This window comes from Salmo trutta, chromosome 1 (genome assembly GCF_901001165.1).
Source record: "Salmo trutta chromosome 1, fSalTru1.1, whole genome shotgun sequence".
Lineage (NCBI taxonomy): Eukaryota > Metazoa > Chordata > Actinopteri > Salmoniformes > Salmonidae > Salmo > Salmo trutta.
In genome coordinates this window covers 56,570,564-56,587,641 of record NC_042957.1, presented here as the reverse complement: position 1 = coordinate 56,587,641, position 17,078 = coordinate 56,570,564, and the positions used below count along the sequence as shown (strand labels likewise).

Sequence of the window (17,078 nt, the reverse complement as noted above, 5' to 3'; positions counted from 1 at the left end):
GTCATCTCCCGTCTGGACTACTGCAACTCGCTGTGTTGGCTGGGCTCCCCGCTTGTGCCATCAAACCCCTGCAACTTATCCAGAATGCCACAGCCTGCCTGTAGTTCAACCTTCCCAAGTTCTCCCATGTCACCATTCTCCTCGGCACGCTCCACTGGCTTCCAGTCGAAGCTCGTATCCACTACAAGACCATGGTACTAGCCTACAGAAAAGCAAGAGGAACTGCTTCTCCCTACATTCAGGCTATGCTCAAACCCTACACCCCAACCCGAGTGCTCCGTTCTTCCACCTCTGTGGTTGTCCCATCTAGCTATTTTAAGATGAATGCACTAACTGTATGTGACAAAAATGTAAAGTGCAGGGGCTAACTTTTGACTCAAATTGAAAGTTACAGATTGTTATAATTCCTGACTGTGAGTTTGGGTGAGGGTGAAATAGTAATATTTTGGAATTCAGTGGAAATAAAGCACTGACTGCCATATATTAGTGTTGTCTTTTTACATTGTGTATTATTACACCTGCTTAAATTGATAATCTCTCTCAAGGTGGTATTTATTGGAGAGAAGGCAAAGCCTTCCAGAGTACATTTTTCTCAAATAAGGCATACTGTCACCCTGTCAGTCTTCATCCACAAACCTGCCAGGTGAACAACTGAACCCACACGGAGGGGTAAATCTGGCACAAGGAAATAAACTCCCCTCACTCATTTATTTACAACCAAATCTACAAAGTAAGCTCAATTATAACATGATCCGATTTTTCATCCTAAAATTTTATCATGACAAATTCTTTAAATCCCATCTACAAAGGGGAGACAACCACCACCATACATGTCAACAAAGCCATGTAAACACTGCTATGGTGTGTTTGAATGAATTCTACCCACAGATCACCTAATTCCATCCTTTTGGTTAGAAATGCGTGCATTTCCCCTTGCTGCTCTGGATGTAATAGTGTTGGGATATTTTCTAGCCGTTAGTGAGGAGTGCTGCTGTATGATGTGTTTGCTGAGGTCACGGCAATGAATGAAGGTCGACTCACCCAGCCATCAGTGTTAGAAGCGTGAGCGGCACTAAATTGTATTAAATGAAAGACAGGTGTCAGTGACGCCTATTCATCCCAACAGTGGAAACAGAGTGGTGCAAATGCTTCCTCTTGTGTGCAGTGGACACAGGATCAGTGCCAAAGACCGTGGTATGGCATTATGGCAATAATCACACAGCAATACAAAAGGGCCTGCAATTACTTTCGTCATTCATTATGCTTTGTTTACAATGACTGAAAACAACTTACTGTCACACCCTGATTTCTTTCACCTGTCTTTGTGCTTGTCTCCACCCCCTCAGATGTCGCCCATCTTTCCCATTATCCCCAGTGTATTTATACCTTTGTTCTCTGTTTGTCTATTGCTAGTTCGTCTTGTCGAGCATACCAGCGGTTTTCCCATACTCCTGTTTTTGCTGTAGTCCCTGTTTTCCTGGTTTGACCATTCTGCCTGCTGTTCTGTACCTTGTGACACTACCCTGGATAACTGACCTCTGCTTGCCATGAGCCTGCCTGTCACAGATCCCTCCGGAACTGTGTCATTACGCACACCTGGTCCCCATTTCCCTGATTGTAATTGTATAAATGTGCCCTTTGGTTCACACCATTGGGCTGTTGATTATTGTTCCAATGTCCGTTGGTCGTGTGAGTACCTGTGCTGTGTTTTGGCTTCGTGCCGCTTGTATTGTGCAGATTACAGGTTTCGTCCCGTGTGGTATCATTGTGTGAGTGTATGTTACGGGTCTCACCCCGGTGTATTTATTCAAGGTACTCCTCGCTCTTTTGTTTGGGTTTCAACCCTGTTTTGCATACGTGTTTGTTTGGTCTTCGCCCCCATGTCTTTACATGGCACGCTGTAATTTGTCTTTACATGGCACGCTGTAAAAAAAAACTATTACGCATTCCTGCTCCTGTCTCCCGATCCCTTTATACCAACGTGACACTGCCTGCCATTCTGTACGTTTTGGACTCTGCTCTGGATTGCTGACCTCTGCTTGACCTGTCGTTTGCCTGCCCCCTGTTTTTGTAATAAAGTTTTGTTACTTCGAACTGTCTGCATCTGGGTCTTCTCCTGAGTCGTGATACTTACTGTATTTTCATTGAGGTGGACGGACGATTCCATGCCACACCATCTTCCTTACCGCTAGTGAATGAGTGAGTTGTCGTAATAATGTATACCATAATTTGTGTCGTTTCAGTCATGACAGTTATTCAGACAGCATGGACAAATCAACAAAGTGGTCCCTTAGACCTTTGACTGCTGTTTAAAAGAACAGTATTACAATGATCAATCTGCCACCCAGGGCATTCAAGTTGTTGCTTGATGGATTTTTCTCAATTTTGGAATTTAGGGATCATCTACCTCAGCATGGAACCACAGTAAGTCATTTTACCAACCAGTGCAAAATACAATAAAACATTTGGACCTAATGGACAAATTCACCATTCACCATCAAATGCATTATTCTCACAGCTAGGCTGTTTTGTAATCTTTCTGTTTTTAATCCCTATATCATTTTAACCAGTTATGGCACCAGGTCACTCATTTTACAACCTCATTTTACGACCCCATTTACAGGAGGGGGCCACTTCCTCCCCCAGGCAGGCTCATGTCCAGTAATCCCATAAAGCCCTGTCTGTAACCAACTAATCTGTTTACTAGACATCCCATCAGAGAGGACTCTCACCAGTGCCCACAACACCTTTCACCCCTCACCAGGACAAGGGGAGGGACATTTACATCTGTAGATCCTTATTTACTGGCATAACATCCCGTTCCGGTTGGACACACAGCAGCACAGAAACTCTCCAGATTAAATCCACTGTGTATTGCATTAGCATGCTACCTTGCCATCTCGTGAGAATATCAAAACACGGAGATCCTCATGTTATCATGTAGTCTCAGCTGGGTCACAGAAGTGAAATTGACAGTGGGCAGCACACTAAACACCAGGAAAGAGGGGGGCCACTTCCATTACTGAAAAGACAATACTATTCCATGAAAGGCTAATCCCTGAGCATCCTTGAAGTCATTTTCCTGCTAATTTTTGTATTTTTATTCCTTTGAGTTCAATTTTTATTTTATTTGTTTTTAACTTTTTCTATTATTGTCGCATTGTTTAGAGGTGAACATGCAAGTAAGAATGTCCCTGTACTGTGTACAGTACACCACAGTGTGTTCCTGTCCATGTGACAAATAAACAACTTGAACTTCAACAATTACCACCATCATATAGGAGTAATCATACACAGAGACCAACGTTTGTTTTGAATAATTTAATAATGAGTGCTTATTTTTAAGTTTATTGGAAGAAATGGCTCTCACAATACTGAAAAACAAATCAAAGAAAGCTCTTCGCCAAACAATTTAAATTATGTGTACAGCAACTCTTGAGAATCATAGCATCAATAAAGAACAGGTAAATGTGTACAGTACCACCTAGACATTTTCTGACTTCAACAATCAGAACTATACAAATGTTCTACCTTTACCATAAAGACATCATAAGAACATGTGTTTGTGTTGTTGTGATGTGAATTTCTATTTCTATTTAGCATCTGGAGCTGTAGCATCTCTCTAGATCTGGCATGTGTGTCTGCCACATGTCTAGACTTGGCTGTAGGAGCCAGGGAATCGATAGTTGGAGTATGATGGTGCATCTTTGGAGTCACCGCTGGAGGCTGCAGGGAGCAGCAAGAGCCCTGTAGTGACATCTTTTTTGCAGCGATCCATTGCCTCCTTGTACGAGATCTTCTCTTTCGTGATGGGGTCAATCAACTCTTTGGTGTGGGCAGACTTGTCTTGGAGGTTCTTGGCTACTGTGCTGTCGATTATCTTGGTGTTAAGAGCATCTTGGACACTGATGCGACCAGCTTTATGGGGATTCACCAGCCCCCCAGTCAGGTACTGTGCTTCCATGTACCTTATGGCACTATCCTGAGGTATCCAGCCTTTCTCAGCCGCTTGCCCTACTGCGAGACGCTCCTTGGTCACAGGATCCTCCACTCCAGTGAAGGCCTTCTGAGCATTCAGCAGCAGATGCATGTGACTTTTGTCAATGAGACCCAGCTCAACTGCTTTGTGAACAGAGAACTTGTCCTTTCTGTTGAGGTCGACGATGCCACCCGTGGCTGCCTGTGCCTCCAGGAGCTTCTGGGCTGTGGTTGGGTCAATAAGGTTTCGAGTCAGGGCACTACGTACAGACATACGGCTGTTGTTGGTGGAGTCCAGCACACCAGAGATTGGGAAGAGCTCATCACCGCTAGAAATATTCAGGTTGCTATTGCTGCCGTATCTATTGTTTGTGAGACTTGAGTAGGAAGACCTTAGTGATGATGGCATTGTGCTCAAAGAAGATGTCGGTGTCCTTGGGGTTGCGATTGGACCAATGTAAGGCTTTGGTCTGGAATCCCCAGCGACCAGGAGAGCAAATTCTGAGATAGGCATTTTACCCTCCTTGTAGCGGTGCAGATCGGACTGTGTCAAGCGGCCATCCTTTAGAGCATTCCTGACAGAGAACTGCTTTCCACTCTTGCGATCCTGCAGAATTGAGGTCTCCCCATCTGGACCCACTGAGGTGATCTCCTCCCAGTCACATTCTAGCTCCTGAAGGTGGATGTACTTGTTGCGGTCAATCAGGCCCTCTAAATAGGCATCATATGGTGACATGTCTTTGCCAGTCTCGGGGTCAAGGATGCTGATTCTAGTGGAGAGGTTGGTCTCTCTGGTGTGTGTTTCAGAGTGGTCCTCTTTCTTAAGATTGTTCTGCAGCTCCATAATGTAGGTCTCCTTTTGGTGTATCCGGTCTTTTTCATCCAGGATGTCCTTCTCTAGACGTTGTACCTCAGAATCCATCTTGAAGCCCCTTTGCATGTTTATCTGGTTTCTCTCACTCATCAGCTTGGATTGCAGCTGGAACGATATGCTTAAATCATGTTTCTCAGACTCCAAAGTCTTCAGTGTTTTGAGGAGATTTTCCTTCTCTCTCATCAGGGAATCTCTATTGAGGGTGATGCTTGTTTCTTCATGAGAGGTGCTTGACTTTGTGGTCTGGAGCCGGGTCACTTTGGTATTAAGCCTCTGGATGTCATCTTCTTGATCCCGTCTGGAACTTCTTTCCTGCAACACTAGATCTCTGAGATGGTCCCTTTCAGCCTCCACATTCTGGTCCTTCTCCACCCGAATCACCTCTTTATATACAGTCTTTTCAATGGACTTTTCCTTGCGCAGGATGTCCAACTTGATCTTCAGGTTTCGGATGTCTCTTTCCAACCGACTGATGTTGGTTTCCTCCTTATTCATGTCTGTGCGTAAGCCACTGGTTAGTTTCTCAAGCTTGGGGTCTCTCTCCACTTTGAGGACTTCCTCAATAATGATCTTCTCCGCAATGGGTTGAGGGGTATTTTCAAGCTCAAGGATGCGAGATTTGATCTGTCTAAGCTCTGTTTCTACTTGGATTTTCTTTTGCCGGTCGTCCATCAGTGCCAAGTTTCTCTCTTTCTCCTCAACCAGGGCTCTCAACTGTCGAACTTCCAATTCCAGTTTTCTACGGGATTTAACCTCTTCATCCAAGTTCTTGTTCAGCTTTTCATACTCCAGGAGTTGTTTTGGATCCTTCTCAAGACGCACCACTTCCTGCATCACAATCTTCTCCTCTGGTTTCTGCCTTTCCACCATGATGTACTTGTTCTGCAGGTCAAAGACGGTTTCCTCCATGTTGCGTCGTTGCTGGATTTCCTCCCTCACATCTCTCCTCAGACGGTCAGCCTCCTTCTCCAGTAGGGGGTCATTTTCGTATTTGACCACCTCTTTGTTTACAAGCTTTGTCTCTAACTTAGACTTTTCGACCTTCCATTCATCTCTCTCTTTGCGCAGGCGGCTCAGCAGATCCAGGGTGCTGTCATATGAGACCCGCAGAAGTGAAACCTGGTCGTTCAACCTCTTAATTTCCCTGATGACCTCTGGGCTCTTCTCCTCTTTAATCACTTCCTGGGTCACTTCCTTGTACTCTGACTTGGGTTTCTGGGAACGCAGAGTTTTAAGATCCACCATAACTGAGTTGATTTCTTTCTCCAGATCAGTGCAGTTTCGATTAGAGTCATACAGCTCTTTCCTTAGCCTCACCAGCTCCACCTCTGTCTCAGGGTCCACCCTGTAGATCTCATTGATGATCTCCTTGACCTCAAGCTTGGGCCGCACCTTCTCCACTTCACTGTAGCGGATCTGGAGGCTGGTGAGTTCCTTCATCAAATCACTGTTTATCTTGTTCTCCTCTTCCAGGCTGGTGTGGATAGTCTTAACCTCGTCAATGAGTTTTGGGTCCTGTTCCACCCTCTTCAGCACCTTGGTAACAATCTTAGGCTGGATAGTGGGAATGATCCTCTCAAGTGTGTTTATTTGGCTCCTAGTGCGGAATATGTCATCATTGAGGGACTTGGATCTTAACCCCTCCTCTGAGATCTCGGTCTGAAAGGTCAGAACTGCTTTCAACATCTCCGGGTCCTTCTCCAGTCTCACCACCTCCTTTTTCACTACTCTCTCTTTGATAGTCGGTCTCTTCTGTGCCAGTACTGTGATCTCAGTCTTCATGTGGACCGTCTCTGTATCTCTCACCTGGACCTCCTGCTCCAGCTTGCGCATCTCCTCTCTCAGCTTGGTGGCCTCCTTGTCAAGCTGGGGGTCCCTCTCAAACTCAGTCAACACCTTGGTCAACAGCCTAGGTTTGACATTTGTCAGCTCAGTCTCCCGGCGGATGATATTCTCATTGACAATCTTTATCTCTGTCTGGGTGCCAGAGTGTTTTATAGTCTCATCTTGGATTCTACTCTTCAGGGACACCAGGTCACCCTCTAGTTTGGGGTCACGGTAGTACTGCACAACTTCCCTCTCCTCCATTCGTTCCACACCTCTACGGCTTTTCAGTGAAATAAACCTCTTTCTGTATGTTGCTAGGTCATTGTCAGCATGGGAGCGCCTGGTGATCTCATCTGCCAGCTCTCTCTTTAGAACGTCTGTTTCCTCCAGGTCTTTCTGCTGGCTCTGCAGCTGCCGCTGCTGTTTCACCACCACCTGGCTCACCTTCTCTTCATTCTGTTCAGAGCAGGTAACAGTGGACAATATAGTTTAACCTATACTAGAGTGGGTTTTTTAATTAGGAATTAGAGAAACCACTGTGTTGATGTTTTACAAATTAATTATGTCATACCTGGGCAATTATGTTCTTAGCCAATCCCATCTTGTTGAGAAGCTGATCATTCTCTGCAGACACCTCTGAGTAGAGGTTCAGTAGAGCTCTTTCCTGAAACAGAAGCATACAGCCTCTAGTCAGATCATGGATCTTGAATCAATGCCCAAACTTGAATGCAAATTAAGTCAACTATAGGATGAGGATTGTTGCAGTCTCTCAGGTCCACAACACCTTTTTCAGCACAGCGTCAGCCATGGCGGATGTGTGACGTCTTTTGGCATCTTCGTCATCCACATCTTTCAGTGTACCACGGTACTTATCAGATTTGGCCTCATACTCCTACGAGACATGGTGAATATTTATTTTCTCTTTTAAGAACAACATTGACCAAAACCCTTCAACTGATATGGACATTTTTAATGGTCGCTCTGATTAGATGTAATTTTTTTGCTCACATTGAGGACATTCTGCAAGTCACGGGACTGTTTCACTGCTAGGCCCACATCATCTGATTTCCTTTTTATGTCCTCCACCACTCTCTGAAACGAAAGCAAACACCCAATAAGAACAAGAGAAATGTACTGCAGAAAACTGACGATGTTCATAGCAGGGACAATTGTTGGGATAAAATAACACAAAAATAAACCCACAAACCTTCTGAGAGTTCTGCTTGGAGTTAATTTGAGAAAGTCCATCACTTGGATTGATCGTATTATTAGGCAGGTTGGTCAAAAATAAGTTCAATGATTGGACAGAGCTCTGGAAGCCTTGATTCTTATTGGTTGCCTCTTGCAGCAGAACCGTTCTATAACAATAGATTTTTTTTAAGCATCAGTATATCATAGACCACAGAAGTAACCACAGACACAAGACATATATAACTCTGACATAGAAACGTCCTCTCACAGTCAACTACGTTTATTTTATGTGTATATATTTGTATAAACATAAGATTCAACAACTGAGACATAAACTGAACAAGTTCCACAGACGTGTGACTAACAGAAATTGAATAATGTGTCCCTGAACAAAGTGGAGGTCAAAATCAAAAGTAACAGTCAGTATCTGGTGTGGCCACCAGCTGCATTAAGTACTGCAGTGCATCTCCTCCTCATGGACTGCACCAGATTTGCCAGTTCTTGCTGTGAGATGTTACTCCACTCTTCCACCAAGGCACCTGCAAGTTCCCGGACATTTCTGGGGGGAATGGCCCTAGCCCTCACCCTCCGATCCAACAGGTCCCAGACGTACTCAATGGAATTGAGATCCGAGCTCTTCGCTGGCCATGGCAGAACACTGACATTCCTGTCTTGCAGGAAATCATGCACAGAACGAGCAGTATGGTTGATGGCATTGTCATGCTGGAGGGTCAGGTCAGGATGAGCCTGCAAGAAGGGTACCACATGAGGGAGGAGGATGTCTTCCCTGTAACGCACAGCGTTGAGATTGCCTGCAATGACAACAAACTCAGTCCGATGATGCTGTGACACACCGCCCCAGACCATGACGGACCCTCCACCTCCAAATCGATCCCGCTCCAGAGTACAGGCCTCGGTGTAATGCTCATTCCTTCGACGATAAACGCGAATCCGACCATCACCCCCGGTGAGACAAAACCACAACTCGTCAGTGAAGAGCACTTTTTGCCAGTCCTGTCTGGTCCAGCGACGGTAGGTTTGTGCCCATAGGCAACGTTGTTGATATCTGGTGAGGACCTGCCTTACAACAGGCCTACAAGCCCTCAGTCCAGCCTCTCTCAGCCTATTGCGAACTGTCTGAGCACTGATGGAGGGATTGTGCGTTCCTGGTGTAACTCGGGCAGTTGTTGTTGCCATCCTTTACCTGTCCCGCAGGTGTGATATTCGGATGTACCGATCCTGTGCAGGTGTTACACGTGGTCTGTCACTGTGAGCCTGATCAGCTGTCTGTCCTGTCTCCCTGTAGTGCTGTCTTAGGCGTCTAACAGTACAGACATTGCAATTTATTGCCCTGGCCATATCTGCAGTCCTCATGCCTACTTGCAGCATGCCTAAGGCACGTTCACGCAGATGAGCAGGGACCCTGGGCATCTTTCTTTTGGTGTTTTTCAGAGTCCGTAGAAAGGCCTCTTTAGTGTCCTAAGTTTTCATAACTGTGACCTTAATTGCCTACCGTCTACCGTTCGTTTGTCTTAATGACCGTTCCACAGGTGCATGTTAATTAATTGTTTATGGTTCATTGAACAAGCATGGGAAACAGTGTTTAAACCCTTTACAATGAAGATCTGTGAAGTTATTTGGATTTTATGAATTATCTTTGACAGACAGGGTCCTGAAAAAGGGACGTTTCTTTTTTGCTGAGTTTAGCTGTGGGACAGATTAGGGTTCTCACCTCTCCTGTAGCTGACTGTTGACGCTGGCATAGCGGTTCTTCAGGTGTTTGACCTCTGTCTGCTGGCGGCGGATGTCTGGGCAGTACTCATGGAAGCCCTTCTGCAGGGAGCTGCTCAGCTGCTCTGTGGACTCCAAGTCCCTGCTCAGCTTCAGCATCTCGTCCTGCTTTAACGCTACATCCTTGCGCATGTTCTGTTTGTAGGACAAGGGAGAAACACAGGGGACTGATCAAAGACGATGGGTCAATCAAAACAAAACACTCACTGCAACTTGTAAGAGTCCATCATAATGACATGATGTGTGATGAACTTTAAGTGGTCATATGACTGAAATACTGTTACCTGAAGCTTCTGGATGCGTGTCTGGAGGACGTTGGGAACATCAGGGATGGCAGCATCTTCAGCCAGCTGCTCCTCAAAGCCAGAGACTGAGTTGTCCACCGTATTGATCTGCCTCTCCAGGAACATGGAAGCTGTGGCTCTGGTCAAGATAAAGACATTTGTGAGTGAGAATAATCTTGAGGAATTGGATGTAAATAAAATAAAATAAAAAAATAAGAACATATAGCTAACGCAACCTTTACATAGATTTTTTTTAAATTTCACATTGTAAACTAAATTCTTACTTCTTGTTGTACAGGTCACAGAGGACGTTGGTGTCGTCAAACTTGTTGTTAAGACCACTCAGTTTGAGGGACAGGGCGGAGGTGGTGGGCCCAAGGGGCTTCTGGGCTAGGATGGAATCCATATCTCTCATGACCGCTGCCTTCTCTGCCTCCAGGTTCCTAACAGTCAGGGTGTCCCTCTGCAAGGCAAAACACACCATGAATATCACACTCTGGAACCACACTGTCCATTATAATGATGCTATGTAGCAGGCTGCAGTGGTCTGAAATAAAAAACAATCCCTTCACCTCATGCTCCTTCAGCCTGTTAGCCAGGTCACGTGTGGGGTCACTGCGATCCAGAGGGGCCCTCAGCCGGCTCAGGATGTCCTTCTCACTGTGGTCCAGGTTCTTGCTGATCTTGTCCAGCTGGCTGGCCAGAACTGTGGTCTTTGGGTCCACTGGGGCATTAGCCACAGGGGCTGAGCACAAGCAGAGGGCACAGTAAGAAATAAGGGGACAGGAGAGGGCCACACGGAGTCTAGTCCCCTGTATCTACTAGGGTCCCACTGTGAGTTCAAATTAAGTGATTCCTGCTAAAGTTCTTAGCAAGTGGAGTGATGTTCCACTCACCTGCTCTCACTGAGCGCACCACCTCCACACCGGGGCTCCTCAGGGAGGCCATCAGAGTAGTTCTCTTTCTCTTCAGGTTAGAAAGCTCTCTGTCCAGACTGGACACACAAACACACAATGTCATTACAGTTCGCCTGTGATGATGGTTACGTTTTGGGTCATTGTAATAAGGAGTCTCTTTTTCTCTCTCTTTACCTTTCCACTTTCTCAAGCGCCTCAGTGTCTGGCGGTGGGACCAGGAAGCAGGCTCCAGGCAGGGTTTTGGTCTTCCCAGTGCTGGTCTGGACCTCCCAGTTCTCATCGTCTAAGTTGGACTTTAGCATGAGCTTCTCTGCTTGAGACACTGAGTCCTAAGGGTGACAGGAGTTTGCATCATTACATTGTGCTACAGCTGTCAATTGACAGGACATTAGCTTGCCCTTTAGCTTCTCAGAACTCTCACAATGCTATTCTATGAAGCTATTTTCTACCTCTCCATTGGTCCATTCACACAGGGACACCACAGGGGTGGGTTTGGTGGGGCGGAGACGCCGCAGCTTCAGAGGGGCGACGGTGCTGCTGAACTCCCTCAGGGCTACGAGGCGCTGTTCGTTCCTCTCTATCGCTCTCTCATCACCCTGAGGATATGAGATACAGAAGATATTAGAGAACAGATTGAAATAATGCTGTACGTCATAGAAACGACTAAACTTAGATACAAAGAATAAATCAAATCTCACCTCAAGCTGAAGCAGGATCTCTGGGTTGTTCTTGTTGTTCAGTGATTTGGGGTCCAGATTAGAGTTGAGTCTCTTCATGGACTCAGACAAGGTCTCTACATCCAGCTGGTACTGTAGGTAGGAACACACATAGGAGCAATGTTACGTTGAGCCATGACAACGAGCCATAAGAAACGTCCTTTCCCAGGGTTAAGAGATGACGTACCTTCCTGTAGTTATCTATGTTGTCAAGGTGTACCTCCTGGCAGATGCACAGGTTTAGGAAGCTCTGCCACTCGTTCTGCAATGCGTCGCTGTGTGCCTGAGACAAACCAAGCATATTGCCCCATGGAAGATGAGAGTAGATGATGTGGTGAGTAACTCAATGTCCTATACTTAAGCTATTACAATGGGAAAGGTTTACATTTTGTAGCCATATAAACATACCCGTATTGTGGAGCTGGCAGGGTGCTTCATTTCAATGAGACGATCCCCATCCATCTGTAGCTGGTTGGTCTCGCTCTCATGTGTTAGCAGAGTGTTGGTTTTGAACTTCTCGTACTCCATGCGCACCCCTGGGGGGTCCAGCATGCGGTCGCTCCAGTCCTTCCTGAGGATCCTCTCCTGGTACTCGCTCAGGTAGACGAGCTCCTTACTGCAGCCCTGCATGTAGTCATACAGAGAGGCCAGGTACCTGTGTCTCCACAGGGAGGTCTCCTGCACCACACAGCATGGGGAAAGACAGATCAGTCACACCTGGACTATCTTATAGTCAACGATGGAGAGATAGCACAGGCACAAAGGTTCAAATACAACGGTATAGCATTCTGAGCCCCTTTGACATGTCAGAGCCATACTTTAATACACACACAGATGTATTACATAACTTCTGGACTCACCAAGAGATCTGTGTACTGTCTCTGAATGGTAGACAACTTTGCCTGTGGACAGAAAACAAACCATGAAAATCATTGTTTAGAGTTTATCCCTAGTTTTGGTGAGATTCAGAATGAAGAAAGTAGCCGAGGGCTTTGTAGTCGTTACCGGAGAGCCAGTGCTGCTGCGGTTCATTTGGGAGCCGTAGGCCTCGATCTCCTGGTGCAGGATGTTATGAGAGGCAATCTGCTTCTCCACATCAGACAGGTTGGGCCCGTACCTCTCTGCACTTATCTGCTTCTATAACACACAACACAACACACAGGTACAGTAAATCCTCTAGAGTTCAGCTGTATGTTTACCTCAACCACGTCTTGTTGACTTTGTTTGGCTGTTTTCCCCCTGGGGATAATAAAGTTTTGTACCACTACTACATTCAGAAAGATATGTTACTCCAAGCAACTAGGAGCTAATACCAAAGGTTTGGTTGCACCAGTAGAAAGCGGTGGTCAACCAAAGTTGTTATATAATGGAAGGACAGTACTGTCTACGGTCATACTGGTCTTGAATAGAGTATTACCAAGGATATGACAGGCTCACCTGTTTCTCCTCCAGCACCTGAGTCCAGTCAATCCTGGGAGTGAGCTCCACCTCCTGCACTGCCTCATACAGGTCCCGGTACATGGTACAGTCCTTAGACCAGCGGTCATGGAGGTTTCTCACACTGAGGACCAGATAAAAGAAGAAATAGGAGGCATATTGAAAGAGGGAAAGAGAGAACATGAGTGTTCAGAACGTTCTCTGAGAGCCTCTGGAAAAGTATCTCTGTCACAAAACCATTGTTTCATATATTCTAAGGGTGTGTGTGTGGTGTGTGTGTGTGTGTGTGTGTGTGTGTGTGTGTGTGTGTGTGTGTGTGTGTGTGTGTGTGTGTGTGTGTGTGTGTGTGTGTGTGTGTGTGTGTGTGTGTGTGTGTGTGTGTTCTTGCTGGAACTCACTCGATCTCTATCTCTCCAGTCTGTGGGTGTGAAAGCTTCTTGGCCCGGTTCACATCCAGGAACAGATCCTTCAGCAGCCCCTCAGCCTCAGCTAGGATCTCTGTATTCTCCTTCTGGTGCAGTAAGGGCCTGTGCTTCTTGTCATTCACTGTGTCCTGGAACAGAAATGGAAAGGCATTGTCACGACTTCCGCCGAAGTCGGTCCCTCTCCTTGTTCGGGCGGCGTTCGCCGGTCGACGTCACCGGCCTTCTAGCCATCGCCGATCCACTTTTCATTTTCCATTTGTTTTGTCCTTGTTTTACACACCTGGTTTCAATTCCCCAATTACTTATTCATTATTTAACCCTCTGTTCCCCCATGTTTGTTTGTGAGTGATTGTTTATCCGTTCATGAATGCACACGTTAGACTGGTTACGCTGGGTTATGTAAAACCCTATTTGTATTTCGTGTTAGTTTGTGCCGTGTGCTTTTGGGTCGCCAAATAAAAGGCTCCGTTTTGCTACCAACTATCTGCTCTCCTGCGCCTGACTTCCTACAGCCCTTCACGCATACCATTACAGGCACTCCCCATCATGACACATTTGTGTTGAATTGCACATTGATAAAATATCTGTGGGAGGATTGAAAAGTTTTTCCTTGATCAAGTGGAATTAAGGGATGCGTATTTCATTAAGTTGGGCATTGTAACATGTTAGGTAAAGGTATATGTATAACTGTGTAATTACATACACAGGCAGTGTGTGGGTAGGGATGGTAGGACCTCTTACCACAGCCATCAGCTCCTCAGAGCGCAGCACATTCTTCTCCACCTGGTCTGCATTGCTCTGCATGCGCGCCACCAGCACGGCCACATCATTAGCTTGGCTCCTGGGAAGAGAAAAGACAAACCTCCATTCACATCAGTGTAATTGACACATTGTTGAAACCAGTAGGCCTATCTAAGAGAGCTCAGTAGAGCAACCTGAATGTTCAGGAACCAGATTCCAGGTTTGGTAGAATAATCAAAATGAGAACCAGACTCATGCAGAACATAAAGTATTCCTCAGCCTCCCCCATCCAACTTTACAAAGGACTGTCACTCATCTACACTCATCTAGCAATCAACACATCTTTAAGTCTGTATGTTCTTGTACTTACTGTTCTGTCATTCCTACTCGTAGTCGCTGCTATGAAAGTCAGCTATTTATTCGAACACACCCTCACATTGATGGATTATTAAGGAGTGTCCTCAGGAATTTACAGTGCATGGGTGACATAGCACATGGATTTCTACTGATGTCCCCATGAATCGCTTTGATCAAAGTTAATAGCTGATGAATGCAATTACATTCCAATGGGACAATAAAACGAATAGCGATAGTGGGGGGAGAGATTTACTGTTTTAACATTGTGGTTTCCAGTGTCTCATACATGCCTTGTTGACAGTTGTGAGTCATTTAGGCAACTGCTTATCTCTGTTAGTATATGTGGTAAAATGACAAAGTCCAAATAGGTTTGGCAGACATATCCTGTCACATCCAAAAGAAGGTTAAAAGGAGTTAGATAATGCATAGCTACCGTACCAAAGCAAACAGCACACACACATGTCAGGGTGAGTAGGAGTGTGACAGGCAGACACTAAAGGGAAGCCTAAAAGTCACCCTGCTGGTTATAAGATAGAGAGCTGCAAAGGATCCAGACTCTCCACCCTGTAGCACCAAGACACACCCCAGTGTAGGAGTGATGTGGAGGGTGTTCCTGCATGTGGTGAGTGACACAGTGTTCAGTGGTGTAAAGGAACTAAAAGATAAGCCTCAGATTATTGATTTATCAAGGCACATTTGAAAGGAACATAGTACATATTTCACAAAAACATATGATCTATTCATCTCTACGCAACTTCGTACACAAATCTGATAGAACCTGTTTAAGCAACAGAACACACAGTACATACCCTCTTCTCTATATAAACATAAATCCTGAGTCTTCCAGCGATGTACCTAAACACATTCCAAATCTGCTGTCTGTAACTCACCTCTGTGAGATCACACTTCTTCCAAAAGTAACATAACATAGTATTATCCATCAGAGCTAGTGTTACTCTGTCTACATAATTAGTCAGAGCAGCCATCTATTGAATACTGAGAGCAATGTGGAGGATCAATGCACCTTAATGTCACACCCCATTACTAAAGGCACACATCAGTGGTTACATACAACACAGTCCAAATACCAATGAGATTACTCTTTTCTCAGTAAAGTAAACAAATTGTGAGAGTTACTACAGAAATTATTATCTTGTCTCATCATCAATCGGCGGCAGATAAGATATATTTTACGCTTATGTAAGGTAGTCATGAGACGTTATCAATACTAAGTCCTCATAGTTCAAATCTGATACTTCATCTAAATCATCTACTGCATTTTCCTGGAAGATTGCAGACTCTTAAAAATACACTATCATTCCAAGTTGGACATAGAAAAGACCAGTCAACAAATGCCCACATATGCAGTGGACTAGATTCCAGGTCGCCCTACAGGGAATACAAGCAGGCTGAGATGAAATTAAAAAGAGAAATAAGAGACAGAGAAAAGAGAAGGAAACATGACACATCAAAGTTCAGGAAACGGAGGGAAAACTCACTGGGCCACTTTCACCAGGTCGTACTCCTTCTTCTTGCTGAACATCCTGGGAGGCTGTGTGTTCTGTCAGTCACAGTGCAAATATCTTACTCCTCACTTCCCTCTCCTCGCTGTACCTCTCTCTCTAGCCGTGTCTCCTCTCTCTAGTTAAAGAGCAGCCACCTGTCTCAGCTCCACCCCAATGAACAGGTGTGTCATCATGAAGGCACTAGACCAGAGGAACAGACCGGGTAGACCTGTTCCTCTCTCCTGTTCTCCATCTCACTCTCACTCTCTCTCTCTCTCTCTCTCTCTCTCTCTCTCTCTCTCTCTCTCTCTCTCTCTCTCTCTCTCTCTCTCTCTCTCTCTCTCTCTCTCTCTCTCTCTCTCTCTCTCTCTCTCTCTCTCTTCTCTCTCTCTCTCTCTCTCTCTCTCTCTCTCTCTCTCTCTCTCTCTCTCTCTCTCTCTCTCTCTCTCTCTCTCTCTCTCTCTCTCCATTCCTACACACCTGCATTCCTATCTTTTAATATATTTACTTTGTCTTACCTGGGCATAATCAATAAAGATAGTTTTTTTTTTTATAGACATTGTTGAGTAGGCACTGCTTTTCTAAATCAAGGGAGTCAACACTAAGAGATACACATTATTATAACAGGATATATAATAATGTGTATCTCTTAGTGTTGACTCCCTTGATTTAGAAAAGCAGTACCTATTCAACAATGTCTATAAAAAAACTATCTTTATTGATTGGTAGACTTCCAATGGAGAAACACTGGAATGTGGCAGGGCCAGTCACCTGGGCCAGTCACCTGTTAGATTCCAGGGTGCTACTCACTCACAGCTACTGACTTCAATCAAACCAATCTAAATTAATTTCCACCTTGAAATATTGGAGATTGAATTATCTAGTAATGACATTAAACCACTGATTAGTTGTCATTACAAATAGAATATCTAGATTCTAGACATATTTGGGATGAAATGCCAGAACACCAAAAGGCTATAGTGTAACGCCAAACAATACACCAACATCCACTTCGGCCTAAAGTTCACACTGCAT

The 17,078-nt window shown here is 45.2% G+C and overlaps 1 protein-coding gene across 1 annotated transcript; it reads right to left on the bottom strand.

The window, feature by feature from the left end:
- Positions 1–3,306: 3,306 nt before the first annotated feature.
- On the bottom strand, positions 3,307–16,204 carry LOC115201906 (envoplakin). The gene is made up of 21 exons (XM_029765797.1): positions 16,038–16,204; positions 14,182–14,281; positions 13,414–13,568; positions 13,016–13,139; positions 12,584–12,715; positions 12,439–12,480; positions 11,987–12,256; positions 11,766–11,861; positions 11,561–11,671; positions 11,312–11,458; positions 11,037–11,191; positions 10,842–10,939; positions 10,518–10,690; positions 10,230–10,408; positions 9,946–10,084; positions 9,603–9,796; positions 7,887–8,037; positions 7,688–7,771; positions 7,464–7,571; positions 7,251–7,343; positions 3,307–7,135 (listed from the first exon to the last, which is right to left on the bottom strand). The coding sequence occupies exons 1-21, from the start codon at positions 16,079–16,081 to the stop codon at positions 3,653–3,655; spliced, it is 6,078 nt and encodes a 2,025-aa protein (XP_029621657.1). The 5' UTR covers positions 16,082–16,204; the 3' UTR covers positions 3,307–3,652.
- Positions 16,205–17,078: the final 874 nt, after the last annotated feature.

What these genes read in the sequence shown, in the direction of transcription:
- LOC115201906 (XM_029765797.1), bottom strand. Translation starts at nt 16,081, where the DNA reads ATGTTCAGCAAGAAGAAGGAGTACGACCTGGTGAAAGTGGCCCA. An exon ending in GCAGCAGCACTGGCTCTCCG is followed by an intron (nt 12,481 to 12,583) that starts GTAACGACTACA and finishes TTCTGTCCACAG; the next exon opens with GCAAAGTTGTCTACCATTCA. An exon ending in GTGAATGGACCAATGGAGAG is followed by an intron (nt 11,192 to 11,311) that starts GTAGAAAATAGC and finishes TGTCACCCTTAG; the next exon opens with GACTCAGTGTCTCAAGCAGA.